The sequence below is a fragment of the Ailuropoda melanoleuca genome, chromosome 4 (genome assembly GCF_002007445.2).
Source record: "Ailuropoda melanoleuca isolate Jingjing chromosome 4, ASM200744v2, whole genome shotgun sequence".
Taxonomy (NCBI): Eukaryota; Metazoa; Chordata; class Mammalia; order Carnivora; family Ursidae; genus Ailuropoda; species Ailuropoda melanoleuca.
Window position 1 is genome coordinate 20,987,299 of NC_048221.1, and position 20,794 is coordinate 21,008,092.

General features: G+C 54.9%; 1 protein-coding gene across 1 annotated transcript in view; it reads right to left on the bottom strand.

Moving 5' to 3' along the window:
- Positions 1-9,395: 9,395 nt before the first annotated feature.
- Positions 9,396-20,794, bottom strand: part of RFT1 (RFT1 homolog) — a 47,490-nt gene continuing 36,091 nt past the window's right edge. Inside the window, exon 13 of the mRNA XM_034658468.1 lies at positions 9,396-10,391. Coding sequence (XP_034514359.1) covers positions 10,365-10,391 — 27 coding nt within the window. The 3' untranslated portion in view covers positions 9,396-10,364. The remainder of the gene's footprint in view (positions 10,392-20,794) is intronic.

Consider the following 20,794-nt stretch of genomic DNA (forward strand, 5'->3'; position numbering starts at 1 on the left):
CTTCCAGGTAAGCTGAGTGTGAGAGGTATGGTCTTGGTTAGGTAGTTCGGATAGGAGAGCGGGGTAGGTGGCAGGCCCCAGTGAGATCCACTGGTGGGTCAGGTGGGGAGCAGGGGAGGCTAACGGAGATGTGAGACACCCAGCTTCCGTCCCTGAGAAGAGCACCACCCATGGCAAGACCAGCCAGGCCCCAAGTCACAGCAGCTGACGATCAAGGCCGTGGGGTTGGCCTCAGGAGAGCGAGAGAAGCAGGAGGGGTCCTGGGGGGGAGTGAGGGGCCAGGTCTCAGCCAAGGGAGGCAGATGGAAATTTAGTGGGGCTAGACTAAGAAATTGTGAGAGCACTGGGGTGGGGAGGGACAGAGAAGAAGAATGAGACAGGCCAAGACAAGGTCTGGAGGGGGGACATGGGCAAGTGCAGGGAACAGTGAGCAGTTCCCCTGGCCGGACTGGAAGGGGTTTGGGGGTTGATCACAAAGGGCCTGGATGCAGCGAATGGTCATGATACTGACATCGACGGTACCAAGGGCTCATTCGCACCTGTGATCCTCCCACTGCAGCCGCATGAGGTGGGGACTGTCATTAGCCCCTCGTCCAGTGTGAACTCTGAGGCTCAGAGAGGGCCGCAGGGAGTAAGCAGGGAGCCCCGGGCTCTCAGTCCCTGTCCCCCGCCCCGCCACGGGCACACACTGCCATCTGGGGATACAGCCAGGAATTTGCCCAAGGAAGAGACAAGATCAGGCACACATTTTGGAAAGAGTATACGTGTGTGTGACAAGTGACACCATAAATGAAGTTAAAATGCAAGTGAGAGACTAGAGAAAACACTTGCACACGCGTAACAAAGGAGGAAAATCCCTAACACAGAGTCAGTAAGAAACAGATAAAAGCATAGCGGGGTTGGACCAAGGATATAAACAGACTCTTCATAAAAGAGGAAATAAAAGTGGTCGCTAAAGGGGCACCTGGGTGGCTCAGTCGGTTGGGCGTCTGCCTTTGGCCCAGTCAGTCGTGATCCCAGGGTCCTGGAATAGAGTCCTGAATCGGCCTTCTTGCTCAGTGGGGAGCCTGCTTCTCCCTCTGCCTGCTTCCCCCTGCTTGAGCTCTCGGGCGCGTGCTCACTCTCTCAAATAAATAAACAAAATCCTAAAAAAAAAAAAAGTGGTCACTAAATAAGAAAAGATGAGTTAGCAACATGAAAAGGCAACCTACGGAATAGGAGGAAATACATGCAAACCTTGTATCTGATGATAGGTTAATACCCAAACTATAGAAGGAACTTGAACAACTCGACAGCAAAAACAAAAACAAATAACCTGATTAAGAAATGGGCAAAGGGGGGCGCCTGGGTGGCACAGCGGTTAAGCGTCTGCCTTCGGCTCAGGGCGTGATCCCGGCGTTATGGGATCGGAGCCCCACATCAGGCTCCTCTGCTATGAGCCTGCTTCTTCCTCTCCCACTCCCCCTGCTTGTGTTCCCTCTCTCACTCTGTCTCTATCTCTGTCAAATAAATAAAGAAAATCTTTAAAAAAAAAAAAAAAAGAAATGGGCAAAGGAAATGAATAGACATTTTTCCAAAGGAGACGTACAGCTGACAAATGGCCCATAGGCATATGCCAAAGTGCTCACCATCACTAATCAAAACCTCAATGAGATGCCACCTGACACCTGTTACGATGGCTCTTATCAGAAGGGAAGGAAGGAAGGAAGGAAGGAAGGAAGGAAGGAAGGAAGGAAGGAAGGAAACAAGTATTGGCGAAGATGGGGAGCCAAGAGAATCCTGGCACTCTGTCAGTGGGAACGCATGACCCAGCAGGGCCACTTTTTGGTATCGATCCAGAGAAACTGAATTCAGGGTCTCAAAGAGACATCTGTACTCCCAGGTTCACTGCAGCATTATTCACAATAGCCAAGACATGGAAGCAACGTCAGTGTTCACCAGTGGATAAATGGATAAAGAAACTGTGGCACGTGCACGCGCGCACGTACACACACACACGCACGTACACACACACGCGCACGTACACACACACAAAGGAATATTATTCAGCTACAAAAAGACTGGTGACATGGATGGACCTGGAGAGCACCATGCCAAGTGAATTAAGCCAGACACAGAAAAGTGAATACTGTATGGTCTCACTTATACGTGAAATCTAAAATAGCCAAACTCACAGAAGCAAAGAGTAGAATGGTCACCAAGGTCTGGGGGAGGGATGTCCTGGGAGACGTTGATGACGGTTATGCAAGGCAGAGGGGTTCTGGAGAGCTGATGTGCAATACGGTGACTGTGGGTAACAATACTGTACTGTGTGCTTGAACTTTGCTGAGAAAGGGGATCCTAAGTTCTCACCATACACACACACAAAAGGTAACTATGTGAAATGATGGATATGTTGATTATCTTGATTATCACACTGCATATGCATATTAAATCACCAGCTTATACACGTACATACATACGAATAAACAAGTAATAAGCTGGGCAAATCTGTGAGTAATGACAGAAATTCACGTTGAAAGAAGATGCTTTGGCAAAGGATTAGTGCAACAAGTCCCCTTATCCCGGGTGGGGCACAGGCTTCTCCCATCTCCCTACCTGCCCCCATCCCAACCCAAATGTAATTGTTGGGGGGTGGGGTGGAGAGAAAGGAGAAAATAAGCTCTAAAAATAGTTAGAGATGTGAACTTTAAAAGAAGGATTGAGTCTTGAAGCCGACACGAGGGTTGGCAAGAAGGAGTCAGGGCGTGGGGCGGCGTGTCCTTACGGACAGGAGGCCTCCGGAGCCGGGGCCGTCAGCGCCACCACCATCACTGGCAGATCTGCAACCATTTCACGTTCACACAACATCAGACACATCAGCTATATTACGTGAAACTCACACGCTAACAAACAACTTTCTGTTTTTATGTAATAAACATATTGGTTGGGTAGCACAAGTATTATTATTCTCATTTTATAGAGAAATACCAAACTACTAACCCTAGCAAACCCTGAACTTGTGGGGAACAGGCCACGGGAGTCTTTCGACTTAGTTTTTTTTGTATTACATTTTATTTTATTATTAAAATTTTTTTTTGTTTCTTTTTTAAGATTTATTTATTTATTTGAGATGGAGAGAGAGAGCATGTGCACGTGCACACACGCACGTGCATGAACAGGGGGAAGGGCAGAGGGGGAGGGAGAGAGAGAATCTCAAGCAGACTCTGACAGAGCGCAGAGCCCCACACGGGAATTGATCCCGGGACCCTGAGATTATGACCTGAGTGAAACCAGGAGCTGGACGCTTAACTGACTGAGCCGCTGAGGTGTCCCTAATTTTTCTGTATTATATTTTAAAGATTTTTTAAAAAACTATTTGACACAGAGAGAGAGGGCACAAGCAGGGGGAGCAGCAGGCAGAGGGAGAAGCAGGCTCCCTGCTGAGCAGAGACCCCCCCCAAAGCAGGTCTCGATCCCAGCACCCTGAGATCACAACCCTAGCCGAAAGCAAGGCTTAACCAACCAAGCCACCCAGGCACCCCTGTATTACATTTTAAAAATGAAGATGCGCTCATGTATTTTTACATAGTAAAAACTAAATAATTAATTTTAGAAGTTAAAATAAAATTTTTTTGAAAGCTGAAAGCAAGGAAGAAAAAGAGCAAACTAAAGCCGAGGAGATTGGTGAAGCTGTTGGCGAAAGGGTGGCGAGGCCGGGGCCTGAGTGTCCTCATCTGTAAAGTGGGTACAGTGATTCCATCGGGCCCTGGAGCTGCTGAGGGGACCCCTGCACTGATGGGAGTGCTCTCCGCAGTCTGAGGGGGTTATTCCCCAGATACTTGGCTGGAGGGCAGGGTTCACTCGAGTCCCTCGTTTGTACCTGCCTATGCAGCTGATGTTCATGGTCTCCACACACCAGGGGCCCCTGTCTGGGCTATCGAGAAAGATCTGGTTTCAGGGCTAACTCTCCCATCAGACCCCGGTCCTTGACAGACCCCTGCACCCCAACCCAGCAGCCAAGCTGGGTCTCCATTCACATCAGCCTCATGAGCCGTATGGGCCATACCCAGCAGGAGCTCCACAAACAGGCCCCCAAGACACCCTCAATCTGCGGTGCTCCCTGGCAGTATTGGGAAAGCCAGCATCAGCCTCCAACTGCTCGGGCTCTCCCTGGGGATATGATGCCCAGCAGCTCGGGCCCGAGGCCGTCTTCCTCTCTGTCACAGGGCAGAAGTGGGGCTGCCTGGGCCAGGAACTACCCCTCCCCTGCCCTGGTCAGAGAGCTCCAAGCTCAGCTGGAAGAGCGAGGCCAAGCAAAGGGCTCACACGCAGGCCCTTGATCTCCATGGCTGCAGACAGGGCCTCAAGGGGTCAGCAACCTGCCACTGGTTCCCTTAATTGGCACCCACTTCCTGATAGCACTAAGTGGCCCTACATGAGGAGCAGTCAGGCATGGAGCAGCTCCTTGCACGGCTCCTCCTGCCCGGGGGTGGGGGTGGGCATCTGCACGGCGAGCATGGGCCCCAGCGGCGCTCCTTGGCCTCGGAGTTGGTCAGGTCCAGATGAGGGCAGATGGCAGGTGCCTGGCACCCCATTCCTGCCACAGCCACCAGGGGCCCTGCTTGCACATATTCTCATCAGGAGGGTTACAGGAGGACGTCTCTGCTCAGCCATGACCGTGCCTGGGTTGGGATCCAGGTACTACCCTTGCTATGGAAACTGAGTCAAATGAAAGCGTGTCTAAGCCTCAGTTTCCTCATCTGCAAAGTCAGGGTGATTCCAACAGCAGTGGCCCCGGGGAGTTATGGTGCGTGCCTGGCTCATGGTCAGCCCTCCGGAAATGTCTACCCTAACCTAACCCACAGGGAGCAGTCCGGTGAGTGCTTCCCGGCCTCAGTTTCCTTAATGGGCTCAGAGGAGGTTGGAGGGCCACTCCAGCTGACGTTCTAAGAAGGGAGAGTGACTGGGCAGGCTCAGGACTGGGCCTGCTGGAAGTGAAAGCCTAAAGGCACAGGAAGGTCTTGTGGGGTCTGGGGCCCAGGTGGACTTCTGGCCAGTGTCCCAGCCTCGGTGGGAGCCTAATAGAGGCCGGGCCCAGCCAGGGGCCCGCAGCGCCATTGTTTCCTTCGGGCCCGCTCAGCTCACCAGCCTTCTGGAGGAAACACACGGGAGGGCTCTGCCCTCTAGTGGCCACTGGTGGCCGGGCCTCTCCCTAGCTCTGGAGCCTCAGCGGAGCCCGCTTCCCCCTCCGCCTTCTGGAAGTGCCTGCCTGCTGCACAGGAACAGGCCCATTTCCCAGGGGCTGGAACTGAGGCTGGTCCCTGGAGCCAGAGCCCAGGAATCTTGATCTCTGAGCACCTTTGAGCTCTGACGTCCCTGCTTCCAGACGTGAGCCCCCAGCCCGAGGCTCTGGGTGGTCCTAGGGTAACAGGGTCTGAGTCTGCCATCAGGGATGCCTGCTGTGCCCAGCATGAGGGTACTCACAGATGGTGGTCCATACGAGCGCTCCAGGGGTTAGGAGAGCTTAGCTCTGGAATGGGGAGCGTCCTTCTGCCCAGTGGGAGCAGGGCCTTCCCCGACTGCAGCCCCCGACATCCGGCTGTGGCCAGTACTTGTGGGTGGGGAAGCATCACTGGAGTTGAGAATTTGGCCTAGGGCTTGACACAAAAGGTACTTTGCCTCTGGACACCCCCATCTCTGCGCCAAGCCCCAAGAGAAAGGGGGCAGGGGACACGGGGGAGGAGGGGAACGGAAGGGAAAATGCCACCTCTCCAGGGAGGCAAGCGTGCGTGCTGGGGCAGACTAGCAAGTCGCTCCTTGCCTTGACCGAGCCATGGGCTGAGGCTAAGAGCTCAGCCTCAGGAGACCCCCAGGCCCTCCATGCCAGGCCCTGAGCCCCCTGCCCTTCATTTCTAGAGGCTGAAATGGTGAAGAATCACGACTCTTGCCAGGCACAAGATTCAGCTCGAACAAGGTGGACCCGCCCACCCCTGCGGGCAGCTGGCACCCGGGCTAGGCAGTGGCCAGGACAGCCCAAGCTGCAGTGGCTCAGAGCCTTCTCACTGGGGTCCTACAGGAGACCCCGCAGCTCTGGGGAAGGGCCTGTTCCAGGAAGCCTGTAGGTTCTGCCCAGGACATCAGAGCTCCAGTCCCCCCACCCCCCCCCAGAACCACACACACTTCCTGCTCCCAATTAGCACTAATTGGACAAGAGGGAGAACCCACAGACCGGGCGGCAAAAGCAGTCAGGTCTGTAGGGTCCCAGGGAGGCAGGCTTTGGGGGATGGGCCCTGGGGTCTCTGTCTCTCTGAGGGGAGATCAAGTAACAATGCCACATCTTCCAGGGACCCCAGTGGTCCCTCTGGAAGACAGGAGCTTCTCCAGGGCTAGGGCAAAGTTGGGGATGGGGAGCCTGACACGCAGCCCCCTCTCAGCCTAGCATTTGAGGCCTTCACACCAGCTACTCACCCCAACGTGGCCTCTCATTTCTTCTGCTCTGGGTCCTCACACACCCACCCACCCATTCCTGTACTCACTCATTCATTCGTGCACTGGCCCCCTATGGCCGGGCCCTGCAACCACAAAGATGACACACAGCCTTCGGCAGGGACTTGGAGGCCTGCTGAGGGCCAGGAGCTCCTCCCGAGGGCCCTGGATGGTCCGACCAGACCAGTGATAAGGTGGGCCTCAGGGCAGGAGGTCCCTGGGGTTCCACTCCACCGAAGCTGGCCTCTCCTCTACCACTCACCCCCGTCCAGGCCGGGGCCCAGGTTGGTATGGGCCACACTGGCAACCCAGTGGGCTGGCTCCGTTTCATTCTAGGTGAGGAGAAAAGGCCAGGCTGGTGGCGTGGCGTGCTGGGAGTGGAAGGATCGGCCGCATAGCCTCCTCCGTGCCGCTGTGGGTGGCCCTCTCTGGTGAGGCTGTCATTCCCTTGATCACCCAGTCTGGACTCGGGGGCCGTGCCATCCATGAGCAGGCCTGAGGGCACAAGCCCTGGCAGGAAGGCCCAGCACCGCGGGTCAGGAGGAGCGGGGGACTCCAAGCCCAAGCTGCTACGCGGTGGGGCTGGAACACGTGTGCCCGAACCCGGCCGCCGGATCGCGGGCCCTGAGCCAGCCAGCCCCCTGGGCGCCACACCACACGGCTCAGGCCCACCGTCCCGAGCTGGGGGCACAGGAGGAATGCAGGTGGGTCTGGCCTCGCCCCCATTCCCCAGAACATCCCCCTCAGGGAGACAGAAGCTTGGCTCTGCTCCCCTCCCTTCCCCACCTTAGAGATGGAGAAGTCCTGGGCAATTTGGTGTTGCCATGACAACCGCACACTTTCTTCTTCTCTACTTAGCAGATTGAATCTGAGTTGCAGATTAAATCCTGGTGAGTTGTCTGTTCAGAAAGCATGCGGCTGCTTGGAGAGATGTACGCATCTTCAATTCCCAAGTGCCTCTGATGCCCACTCCTTGTTTCCTGATGGCTGAGGCCGAGGAGATGCGCCCTGCCCTGCTCCCTGGGGCGCTGCTGGGGGTGGTTCCAGCCCAGTGGCAGACCCCCTGAGATATGGCTTTCCACCGGCACAACCGCATGGACAGCACTCTGGTGTGTCATCTCCAAGGTAAGCTGGACAGTGGTTGTCGGTGGCCCCGGACAATGTTCAGGCCTCTTTGTCGTGAGGCACAGGGGTTTCTGAAAAGAGCTCTGGACTCACAAGGCTCTCTCTGTCCCCTGCAGGGGTGTGTGCTGCTTTAGGGACTCAGGCAACCATGGCTGAGGGTTGCCTTTGTGTGACCAACTGGATGACTGGGCCCTCGGGCCCCCAGAATGATCTTTTTTTTTCTTTTTTAAGATTTTGTTTATTTATTCGACAGAGATAGAGACAGCCAGCGAGAGAGGGAACACAAGCAGGGGGAGTGGGAGAGGAAGAAGCAGGCTCATAGCCAAGGAGCCAAGAAGCCCGATGTGGGGCTCGATCCCGTAACGCCGGGATCACAGCCCTGAGCCGAAGGCAGACGCTTAACCGCTGTGCCACCTAGGCGCCCCCAGAATGATCTTAACCTCTGCACTTTCCCCAGAGCCGACCTCAGCCAACTCTGACTATTAAAGATCAGAGCTCACTGCGAGTGGGGTCAGAGCTCGGCCCCCCGATGAAGGAGACCTGGGAGGGGGAAGAAAGGCCGTCTGGAATGGGGGCTGGTGGCCCTGGGAGGCAGTCAGGGCACTTGGGCAGGGGCATCATGGGCACTGAGTCCTTCTCTCCAGAGGGCTTGGGCCGTCATTGGTCACCTCCTATTCTGGATGCCAGCTGTGTCCAGGGCCAGGCAGGCCCACCTTGCTCATGCCTAATGCTCGGTGCCTGGTCTGGAGCCGTGACACTGCACAGGTTCAGCCTGGCAGCCGGCTGGAGTCTGGTTTAGCACACTGAAGGGCAGGTAGCCAGGGGGTGGTCAGAGAAAGGGGTGTCCCAGCCTGTGGTCAGGTGTTCCCAGGCTAGGAAAGGGCATGGAGGAACGTTCGGGACAAGCAGGAGGACCTGCCTCTGCCCTCTGCCCTCAGGACTCACGTGCAGTCCTGTTGAACCCTCCACGTGGTCCTTTTCACGTGGCTGTCACCCCCCTGGGCTGCGGCAGCCCAGGCCGGGGGCTGTCTCCTGGTTTAGGCCTTTGTGGTATTCGCTCAGAGTTTTCTGAGTTTTAGGGGAGAGCATAAAGTACAGAAGAAAAAAAGAGAAAGAAAAAGAATCAGCAGCAGCAGCGTATGGAAAGAAAAGAGATAATAATTAATAGCTTGAGGAAAAACAATGGATTGTAGCAGAAAGGAGGCAGCACACTAATTGGTTTAGCAGAGAACAGTGCTGGCATAGTTTTAAACGCATAAACACTATCCATTTGCCCCAGACTGTGCCATTGGAAGGATAGAAGGGAAGTGTGTGGAGACGTGACTATAAGAGCTCATTTTTCCATACTATGAGGTCTATGTTCTAAAAGGGGAAAAATCGAGAAATAGTAATATAAGCAAATTATTCAGAAATGAGAAAGGAAACAGAAGAATTGGCCTAAAGAACTGAAAGGACCGGCCGGGGAGAGGGCAGCTAGGGTGGGGAGCAGAACCCGCCAGGTGTGGGTTACCAGCCTTTGGTATCGTCCAACTTTTAAAACTGTGGACATGTATTATTTTGATCAAAAGAAAAATTGAACAAGAGGGGCGCCTGGGTGGCAGAGCGGTTGAGCGTCTGCCTTCGGCTCAGGGCGTGATCCCGGTGTTATGGGATCGAGCCCCACGTCAGGCTCCTCCGCTGTGAGCCTGCTTCTTCCTCTCCCACTCCCCCTGCTTGTGTTCCCTCTCTCGCTGGCTGTCTCTATCTCTGTCGAATAAATAAATAAACTTAAAAAAAAAAAAAAAGAAAAATTGAACAGAAAAACAGGTAGGGTTTAGATAAAGAGTTCGTAAATCGCCCAGTAAATCATGAAGTCAGGAGACAGCATAGCAGGGATCTTCTCTCAGGTCTATGGCCAAAGGCACGAGAACTTGGGATGACTTTGTCAAGACTATGGGACTCAACCTATGGGCCGAGCAGCTCACCAAGCCTGCACGAAGGCTGCAAACACGGGCTCAGAGCTTAAGGGGATGCACTCCGTGCCTCTGGGCGGGGACACAGAGGCTCAAAGCCATTAGCTCGTGGAGGGTGTGTCAACCCCGGGGTGGAGTGGGAGCAGCAGAAGAGATGCCTTCCGGGCTGTTCCCTTCCTTTCTGCTTCTGGTGGCTTTTTGTCCCCAAGTTCCCCAGGCAGTCAAGCTGATTAATCAGATTAATCAGAGGAGAGCTGGGGCATTGATGAATTTCCTGACACTTTCTGGGAAGCAATTCCTTGGGACAGACACACACTCTCCTTCTGTCTGCGGCCGAGGAGGCCTTAGAGCCTGGAATGTCCGGTCCTCGTTGCCGGCGTGTGGGCACCAGGGACACTGAGGCCGCTGTTCCTCTGGGGTTTTCCTGGCCTCAGCAGTGAGAAAGACTGTTGATTGAGTGACCAAGTGACAGGCTGCCATGATACCACAGTTAATGCTGACCATTGCTGGGTGCCTGGCATCATGTGAAGCCCTTTCCAGACGTGGGACCCCAGTGAAAGGAGGGATTCGGCCCACTGGCCAGCAGGTCCTGAGTCCGGGCCTCCAGGCTGGCTGGTTGGTCATGAGCTCAGCGTGAACTGAGCAGTCTTTTCTCCATCCCCGGCTTCCTTGGGCTCTGGCTGGGCTCCGACTGGCGCTGAGAGGCAGTGACCTGCTCTGACCCAGCAAGGGCATTGTCAGGGTTCGCCTGCAGGCAAAATGTAGAAGCAGGTCCGGTACGGAGAAGTCTTCGTGCCAGGATATTGACTACCATGCAGTTTACAACGTAAAAAAACCGGAGACAACCTGAAAGTGTATACACGTGGTAAGAGAAAGAGCATCGCAGGGGCCAGCAGAAGCAGGGCAGGTGCACACTCTACATGTGAGGTGAAAAGAGGCACGGACAGGATGTGGCCTTTTAAACTGTCTGCAGGGCACGGGCTGCCTGGGGATAATTTTTTTTTTTTTAAGATTTCATTTATTTATTTCAGAGGAGGGGGAAGGGGCAGAGGGAGAGGGACAAGCAGACTCCTTGCTGAGTGCAGAGCCCGACACGGGGCTCGATCTCACGACCCTGAGATCAGGACCTGAGCTGAAACCAAGAGTCAGATGCTTAACCGACTGAGCCACCCAGGTGCCCCTGCCCAGGGATAATTTATAATTTACAATTTATAATTAAATATTAGGAAATAGATGAAATACATAATAGCACCAGGAGATAAAATCATTTGTTATCAGGCAAAACTGTGCATGCAGACATGTGACTCTGGTCCACTTCCCCGGGTGAACACGGCCCAGGCTCCAGCCTTGGAGTGCACAGGCCCGCCTGCCCTCCAGCTCCCCACTCCAGCCCCCAAGAGCTGCTGCACAGTGACTTTCCCTTGGCTCCCATGATGGTCCCAGAGCATAGTGAGCAGGGATGAGAATCTTCTGCAGACGGAAAAGAGGTCAAGTTAACCCCCAGATTCTTACGCAGAGACAAAGGCAGGGCTGGAGTTAGGATGTGGTTCTCAGGCTCTCTGGCTCTGTTGATTATCTGGATCAACAGCCGGCTCCAGGGCCAGAACCTCATCTCTCAGGCTGCAAAGGCGACTGGAGCCCTGGCCGAGGTTGGAGGGGTGGCCCATGGAGGCAGATGGGAATGGGGGAACCTGGAGCAGCGGGCTGTGCCCCTCAGAACCAGGCACATCCAGGTCACAGCTCTTGGAGGAGGAGCAATAGGAGGAAGGGGTTGGAAGGGGAAGGCCTGATGGACCCCCACCACTGAGATATGACCCAGATACTGAAAGTCAACAGCCTTACTCCTTCCCCAGGGGTCAGCGCCAGGCCCAGACATGCCTGGTGCCTGCTCGCTGTCCACGAGTCCTAGCTGTGGCCAGAACTAGGAGAAAGCCCGTTGATCTGAACCTGGCACCATCATCCCAGTCCAGCGAAGGAACACAGAAACAAACACAGAGTTTACAGAGGTTAAGTCTGACAGGCTGACCGCAGAGACAATGCTTGGTTTTTGTTGTGTTCTGGTTTTAGAGTGAGGAGGACGAACTCCACAAGTGTTAGATCAGCTGTGATAAGTGGGTTCAAGCCGAGGACCCTGGCAAACTGGGGAGGGAGGCTGTGTTGGGTTGCCAGGGCCCCGGACCTAAAGCTGAGGCCAGCGGGAGCCAGTGCAGTGCGTGTGGCCGTGCGCCCGGATGGCAGGACCAACTCAGGCCTCTCCCTCTCCTTCAGAAGCAACCAACAGCGGCTGGCCCTCCTAGGACAAAGCCATGCTCTCCTCTAATCACCAGGGGCCCTTTTTCTTTCTGCTTTAATCTAAGGCTGTGGGGAAATATAAACAACGAGCTGAGGCAATTTCTGAAATTGCTGAAAATCACTTAACCAGCTTCTGGAGCATTCCCTCTCGTTCTGGGAAGCTGCTAGGCTGAGCCCAAGAGAGGCATTGGCTGGCCACTCATGGCCCTCTCCGGAAGCTGTGGCTTTGCCTCCCCACGCCTGGCCGCCAGAGTTTGCCAAGATTCAGGAGGCCTAGGGCCTAGCTCTGCACAGTCCTGACCCACGTGCTCACCCTCGCTAAGCCCCTCCCGGGCAAGCTGGCCTGAAGAACAGCTTTCATTTCCTCTTCAGTTGTAGCTTCACCTTCAAGGAAAGGGGAAAGAAATGCTTCTGCTTGACGAAGAAAGGACTCTTGACCGCATGCCTGTAACTTCCGTGGACTGGGGATGGGGAGGAGGAAGCAGGCAGGGGTGAAACCAATGTCCCCAGAGCCACAGGTCCTCACTAACTCTGTTTGGCAGACTTATCATTTCACTCACAGGGCAAACACGAGGCTGGCGCTAAGCACTCCCTGCTCAGGGCCCTCCATCCTCTCCTTGATTTCTGGCCACACCCTAGGAGGCAAGTGCTCTTGGGCCCATTTTCAGATGAGTCAACTGAGGCTCCAAGGGAGCCTCAAGGTCACACAGTTTGAAGTGGGGCTGGATCTGCCTCCATGCCCCTCTCTGGAGGAACCCCCACCATAACCCGCCCTCCTAATTCTCAAGGGAGAAAGAGCACAGGGCTGTTGGAAGAAAGGGAAAGGAGTGGGAAGGGGACAGAACAGCCTGCGAGGTCAATAGAATAGGCAACGGAGCCTGAGGGGGGCAAGGGCCCAGCAGCTGGGGAGGTGAGGAGAGGTGTGAGGGTTGGAGACTGGACAGCAGGTTTGGACAGCAGCTGTGCACCCCAGGGCGCCCTTAGAGTCAGCCCCCTGTGATCCGAGGAAAGGGACAGGGAGCTGTGTTCCCAATGCCACGTGCTCTGGGTGAATGCCTTCGGTGGGTGACAGCCAAGGAAAAGCGGTGAACTCCTGAGTGTGTAACGCCCTTGCTTCTCTCTCCTCTGCTAGCTCAGGCTGAAACAGGCCTTTGAGTTGGGCCCACAGGGTGGGAGAGTGGGACCCCGGTGGTCATGGGGGTGGTGGTGAAGAGTGCCGGGGGAGTAAACCAGCCAGGGGATGGGGAGCAGAAGAGAAAGTGGGTGGGAAGGCGGGGAACGCGGGGTGTGTAGGAAGCCTTTGCTGTGGCCTGTTTCCTGTGGCTCTCAGAGCTGCGTCTGCTAGCCTACCTCTGTCCTTTCACCTTCCCTGGGCCATGGGGCGGGGGTGCCTAGTGACAGATGAGAAAGCTGAGCACAGAGGGCAAGATCTCCTGCAAAGTGAGTAAGGGGCCTGGGAGTCCCAGAGTCAACCACCTTCCCACTCCTTGGTGGCATCACCTGGGGTCAAGGACAGCCACAGATGGGTAGGGGGGAGCTTTTTCTTTATAATGCAACATCATTTTTTGGTAAGATTGATTTCTCTCAAATATTTCTTATTCGAGCTAATGCTAATGCCTGTGCAAAGCAACAACCTCAAAATTTTTAACATGGGACAAAGACTGAGGGACTGAGGCAGGGCAGGAGTTGTAGGGGAAAATGAGCCTTAGAAGGTCAGGGTAGAGCTTTAAAACATCAAACCCTGTAGATTTCAAAGTGGTTTTTTTGTTTTTAACAAAAAGAATTCTTCTTTCAAGCAAACTCTTAAACTAACCCCCAAATTTCAAAATGAATAAAAGCAGCACTGCTCCTCCTGGAGCAGGAGCAGAGCAGGAACAGCAGAAGCAGAGCAGGAGCAGGAGCAGAGCAGAGCAGGAGCAGAGCAGGAGCAGAGCAGAGCAGGAGCAGAGCAGAGCAGGAGCAGGAGCAGAGCAGAGCAGGAGCAGAGCAGAGCAGAGCAGGAGCAGAGCAGAGCAGGAGCAGAGCAGAGCAGAGCAGGAGCAGAGCAGGAGCAGGAGCAGAGCAGGAGCAGGAGCAGAAAAGACTGAGGGACTGAGGCAGGGCAGGAGTTGTAGGGGAAAATGAGCCTTAGAAGGTCAGGGTAGAGCTTTAAAACATCAAACCCTGTAGATTTCAAAGTGGTTTTTTTGTTTTTAACAAAAAGAATTCTTCTTTCAAGCAAACTCTTAAACTAACCCCCAAATTTCAAAATGAATAAAAGCAGCACTGCTCCTCCTGGAGCAGGAGCAGAGCAGGAACAGCAGAAGCAGAGCAGGAGCAGGAGCAGAGCAGAGCAGGAGCAGAGCAGGAGCAGAGCAGAGCAGGAGCAGAGCAGAGCAGAGCAGGAGCAGGAGCAGAGCAGGAGCAGAGCAGGAAAGGAGTAGAGCAGGAGCAGAGCAGGAATGGAGCAGAGCAGGAACAGAGCAGGAACAGAGCAGAAACAGAGCAGGAGCAGAGCAGGGGCAGAGCAGGAACAGAGCAGGAACAGGAGCAGAGCAGGAGCAGGAGCAGAGCAGAGCAGGAGCAGGAGCAGAGCAGAGCAGGAGCAGAGCAGGAGCAGAGCAGAGCAGGAACAGAGCAGGAGCAGGAGCAGAGCAGGAGCAGGAACAGAGCAGGAGCAGAGCAGGGACAGAGCAGGAGCAGAGCAGGGACAGAGCAGGAGCAGGAACAGAGCAGGAGCAGAGCAGGGACAGAGCAGGAGCAGAGCAGGCACAGAGCAGGAGCAGAGCAGGAGCAGAGCAGGAAAGGAGTAGAGCAGGAGCAGAGCAGGAATGGAGCAGAGCAGGAACAGAGCAGGAACAGAGCAGAAACAGAGCAGGAGCAGAGCAGGGGCAGAGCAGGAACAGAGCAGGAACAGGAGCAGAGCAGGAACGGAGCAGAGCAGGAACAGAGCAGGAGCAGAGCAGGGACAGAGCAGGAACAGCAGGAGCAGAGCAGGAGCAGAGCAGGGACAGAGCAGGAACAGAGCAGGAGCAGAGCAGGAACGGAGTAGAGCAGGAGCAGAGCAGGAACAGAACAGGAACAGGAGCAGAGCAGGAATGGAGCAGGAGCAGAGCAGGAACAGAGCAGGAGCAGAAGAGGAGCAGGAACAGAGCAGGAGCAGAGCAGGAACAGAGCAGATGCAGGAACAGAGCAGGAGCAGAGCAGGAGCAGGGGCAGAGCAGGACAGCGCCCACCCCCTGCTCAGGCTCAGGCGTTACCACCACAGATCGCAGCAGGCCTTTGGATCAGGGAGGATCGGATCTCTCAAGGTAAAGGTAAAGGGTGGAGCTCAGGTATCAGGCAGACCCCCTGTTCTGCTGCCATCTTCCGAGCTGGGTGGCCCACGGCAAATCAAGTGACTTCTCTGTGTCTCAGCTTCCTCACCTGTAACATGCAGACAACTGATAGGGCTGCTGCGGAGATCTAACCACTGACACCCATCAGGTGTGTGGTCACTCAGACCTGGCACATGCTCGGTGCTCCCTAACTGGCAGAGCGAGGGGCTTGTTCAAGGTCACCTAGTGAGTTAGGCAGGGCAGCTAGGCCGCGGTATAAGCGACAGCACATGTACATGGCCACAAGCTGTTTAGCAAACCAAACCCTGCTCGCGTGCTTCTGAAGACAGACTTGGACGCCAGTGGGTTCCCTCAGTGACTGTGCAGATGGAAGAAACGCCGCAGGCAGGATACCTCTGGGGTCCTGCCACCCAGAGCCTGGCTCTCAGCCCTGTGTTTGCAGGTTTGCTGCAGGAGAGCTGAGAGGAGGCGAGGACAAGTCGCCAGAGTGCCTGGGCATCATGCTATCACCCCACTGGGGAGCCGGAGCGCCACATGATTTCACTCATGGATACAAAAGAAAAAATGGCAAGGAGCTCTGTCCCTTCTATGGCCCCCCACAGCCTGACATCTGCACACCTGCAAGACATCCTCTTGTCATTGGAGAGCTGCCACTCAGGGCTCTCATGAGCTACACGAGGAAGAGAGGAATCCTGGGCTCTAGTTCGGGAACATAAAAATGCACTCTGCCCATCTGGTTTGTTCGTAAAACCGTGCATGCCCTCGGGGAAACAGAAAGCTATTTTAGCAACATTCCCTAGTTTGGTTGAGATTATGTGTGGAGGAAAACATTCCCATTTTTGTCATGGCTACAGAGGTTTGCTTTTCCCGTGTTTTCATCGTCCCCACTCCTCGGCCAGGCCAGGCCCTGAGGAGGGCGAGACAAGAGTGTGCCCTGAGACAGGGGAGGCTGGAGTTAACCAGCGCTAGGGGGTCCGCATGCCTGTGGAAAGGAGAGAGGCTCCTGGGTCACCCAAGTTGTCCCGTAGTTCGCCTGGACACGCGGTGGAAGTGAAAAGGCCCTCTGGGGGAGGCCCTCTGGCACCCTCTATGCCATGCTTGCTTGTGTCACCTTTTGATTTTCGAAAGCAAGTGCAAAGAGGTGAGAGACGGGCGGGGGAGCTGGGAGCAACACTGGTGCTGGCCACAGCGAGCCGCGCTTTCAGTCCACGCCGCCTGCTCCCCGGCTGCACAGGCTGCGGACAAGCCAGGACACCACTACTTCCACGTCATTGAAAAGGGTGTCAGGGTCTCTCAGACACGAACCAGAAACACGCTGCTCAGCTGTCATGTCCAATGTGACGAAAGCAGTCGTGTCTTACTCTGCCCCTGCTCACTGCCCGCTCTGACGGCATCAGAGCCCTGCCTCGAGGCCCCAGTTTGTGACAGGGTGGTAAGGGTGAGATGCAAGGACTGAGACCTCCCTGTTTTACCGGCTCCTTTCCCACGGAGCACTGTGAACCAGGTGGCCTCTGCCAAATGCGTTTGTCAGCCTAGGGCAATGCTGACACAGCGGGTCAACGGAGTCGTAACTCTGGGACACATTTATTGGAGGGAGGGAGGAAATGAGACAAACCAGTGGTGCTTTAGAAGATTCCTTCACAAGTCAGCTGTTCTGTCGTGGGCCCTCATGCACTCCTGAGGCTGAAGGGGCAAAACTGGATGGCGCGTGCCACCCTGCCTGGCCCCTACCCAGCAAGAGCGGACTGAACCGGGGCTCAGCTGCCCCACGGGTGGCCCGGCCACTGGCTCACTTATGACCTTGACCCACAGCCTCTGCCTCTATGGGTAACATAGCCCAGCTCCCTTTCTCCTGCAGGGGCTTTGCACTGGGAACAGAAGTTAAAGCTGAGAGGATTGGGGGCTGGAGACAAAAGAAAATGTGAAAGAGGAGAAAGGTGAGGCAGCACCTGGTTCTGAGGACTCCTCCCTGCACTGCCCACCAGACTGACACTCCCCCACCCCATGCCATCCCTGCTTTCTGGGCCCCAGGAGAGGTGAGAATCACCCCAGCATGAGGCCAGAAAGAGTGGAGCAGGCCAGGAGCTGCCCTGGTGCCCATGCCAGGCCTCTGGCCTCCCAGCCAGGCGGCTTCACAGGCACCCCTCCCTCCTTCCCCAGCTCCCAACGCCCCATGTTCACTGGGCCTCGTGGGTGCAGCATCCAGGGGCCCTCAACTCCTCAGGAACCTGACCCAGCAACAAAATAGCATGCCAATTCGCCAACCACAACTTTTGTGCAACAAAACAGCATGCCAATTCGCCAACCACAACTTTTATGCACGTGTACTCATTATGTTCAATGGGGGGCGTGCACAGTGCACTGCACCAGCTCTGACAAACTGTGGGGAGGGTCTCCACGAGGCTGCTGGAGCCCGCAGAGGCCGGCGCTGAGTTCTGTGTGCACTGACTCTGGTGAGGACCTAGTCACGAGGGGAAAGACCTACTAACTCCCTACACCTCACCTCCAGCACTTTCTACCTAAGCCGCACTGCCCAGGAATGTCGGAGAAGTTGCTGGGCAAAGAACCGACTGCACTTTGGGAGAGGGGCACCCAGCAACTTCTGTTAATTAACAAGTACTTATAAGACCTTCTTCATTAGGCCCCCAAAGGAGGCCGAATGATACTAGGAGCCCAGTTTTTCAGTTTTGCTGTGATGGGCCCAGACAATTCTGGTTAAAAAGGAATTGACATTAAATAGCAGGACTGATCATGCCATGGTAATTGGGGTCAGATAGATGAAACAAATCAACAGAAGTCTTCCTTCCCCTCAAATTCTTCCAAAAAAGCATCTTTTTCCCTCTATCTTTGAAAGTTAATTAGCAAATGAAATACTGACATTAAAAGCTCCCTCACCCAGGTACAGCAAGCACCAGGAGAACAAAACAATAGCATCTGATTGGCTCACAAGTCCAATGTCCAAAGTAAATACATGGCCCAGCACCTGGATAAAGGTGAGAGGGTACCCTGGACTCCCCCAGAATCACACTAAAATAACACACTTGCCTTACCAGCCCGAAATATGAGCCCTCACCTGTCAAAGAATGGCTGCTTAATCAAAAAACAATGAAGAAGATGAGGACCAAGCCAGACAGAGAAGCACACAGCAAGGGGAGGGAAACAGCACTTGGCCGGGAAGGGAAGAGCAGGGACGCGCTGCCAGGCCTTTCTGCTCCGGACACAGAAGGCTCCCTCGCAGAAGCCAGGCAACGGCCCCTCTTCAGAGTCAGGACCCACAGCCCAGCCACAGCATCCGTATGCAGAGAAAAGCATAAAGATGGTTCACGTACTCAAGCTATTTGCCCACCTTCCTTTTGAAAATTTTTTTCTTCTTCTTTGGAAGAGATGTGAAGAAAATACTTGATTTGTTTGAAAATCGGAAGACTGACATGAAACTAGCAACACAAATTCACGATGAAAGGAGACAGGCAGGAGGCCGCACCCTGCTGGAATCCAGCTGGCCCGTGGCCGGGAGTGGGACAGAGCACAGCACCTCCAGAGCCAGGAGCGAGCAGGAAGTGGCGAGGCGGCAGCAACCCCTCACTGAGGGACCCGACAGGCCAAATCTGAAGTCACCAACACGTACATGCGGCCAGAGCAGCACAGAAGGATTGCTGCAATTCTCACCATCAAAGGCTTCTTCATTTCATAAAAGGATGTGCTTTAGAGACTTGTTTCCATGGAGAAGTAGCCTCACGATATTTTAAGTGGTACTTAAAGCCAAACGTGTGAATCCCCCAGAAGCCCTTCCTGGGTAAAGCGAGGCAGCTAGCACACGTGTATGCAAGCTCCCTGAGGCACCCATGTGGCTTTAGGGAGCCAGCAAGGAAAAGCTCCAGAGGCAGTGGTCAGGCCCAAGTGCACTTCCAGGAGGCGGCCAGCGGGTGGAGGCAGAGGTCAGTGAGGTGCAAAGGGCCTGCTGCCTCGGTGCTGACAGCCCAGGGGACAGGTGCTAGTTTTAAGTACACACCCGCTTCCCATGGGACTTTTCCTATAAACAGGGAAGTAGGACGTGGGAAGGAGCCCCGGGCTGCCCGCCTAGCTGGCCATCTTTCAAGAGGAACTGGTCCTGCCTGCAGCGGCCCTGTGCTGACAGAAGCGCCAGCAGGACGGCATGGGATGAGGAGAGACTGAGCACTGGCTGTCAGACACATCCTCCCTTCACGCTGGAGAGCAGAGCAGAAACCTGGGTGGGCCTACTCCCAGGAGCTGGGGGGCTGGCAATGTTCAGGCAACAGCCACTCTTCCTGGAGCAGAGAACAGACATTGTGAACGACTGGTCTTGGGCCCTGGCGCAGGTGAGGACAATGGACAATGGCAACCTTGATTTGCCAAAAAAAGCTGATCCCAGAGCCCTGCCCCCAGAGACGACTGTTCCAAAGGTCTGGAGTGGGTCCTGGGAGCCTACATTTCTGACTTGCAACCAGGCAATTCTGAGGCAGGCAGTTTAAGGGCCATGCTTGGAGTCTGGGGTCAACGGGGCATGGGGTGGGTAACAGGGTTCTAGGGGAGGAACTGGTGGTCAAGGGCAGCAGAGAAGGAACTTTTGAGGGCTAAGGGTCCATTTCTGTGCATTCAAGAGACAAAGAAAAGTACATGAGAGGGAGGGAGGGCTGCCTCAGTGTGTGCCACCCCCCCTGCCCCCATCCCATGGGACAATCGGTTCTTCTGAGCCAGCCTGAGTGCGCCTCATAAGAGCATAACCATGGCCATGCTTTTGGAGGGTCTCTGAATGGTCAGTGATATCTTACATTTAGCTACTTTTCCAATTAGTGGGAAGCATTCTCCCTTTGAAGAGATAAAAAGCCCAAGTGCCTGGTGCTAGTCTCAGTGTGCTGGTGGGCCTTGATCCTTGGTCCTCTGCCTCTGGCTCCCGGCCAGTGGATTTAAACGTGGGCATTTTAGCCACACCACCATCTGATGCAAGGTGCCCGGCTCTCTGGGTGTAAACAGAAAGTCTGGGACATTGGGGCCAGATGATGACTGTTATCACCCAAGATACAGCAGGCGCGTGTAGCTCCGAGGGTCAATCACGCCCAGAAGGAATTAATATATTATCAAAAGAAGAAAAATGCTTTGTTGCCTCAGAACAATGCCCGGTGACCTTGCCCGCTGGGTGCGGGGTGCGGGATGCAGGGAGGTGAGCCTCAGCCGGGGCTGGCCACATGGGTCCTGAGCTGGCATTCGGGTTTACTGACCAGGGCTGGAAGCACCGGGTCGGGGGGGTGGGGGTGGGAAGAAGGGCTTGCCGTACAGCACATACCCCTTTTTATTTGGAGGGGAAAACACAGATCACTTCCCAGTCCGCTGCCGCCTGTGCAATCTCCACATGAATGGTGTTGCCTTTGGGGGCCAATAGCTCACGCAGGATCGCCACTTCCTTCAGAGCCTTCTCCGGTGGCCGGGCCAGGGGTCTTGCACCAGCCCTCACCGGCCCTGGGGAGGCACGCGGTCTGGGGCACACAGCAATCACAATGAGGGGCATGACTCCCCCTAGCTGACTCTGGGAAATGCTCCCCAAAAGACTGCGTTTTCATTTCCTGGATTTCTTTTTTTTTTTTTTAAAGATTTTATTTATTTATTTGACAGAGATAGAGACAG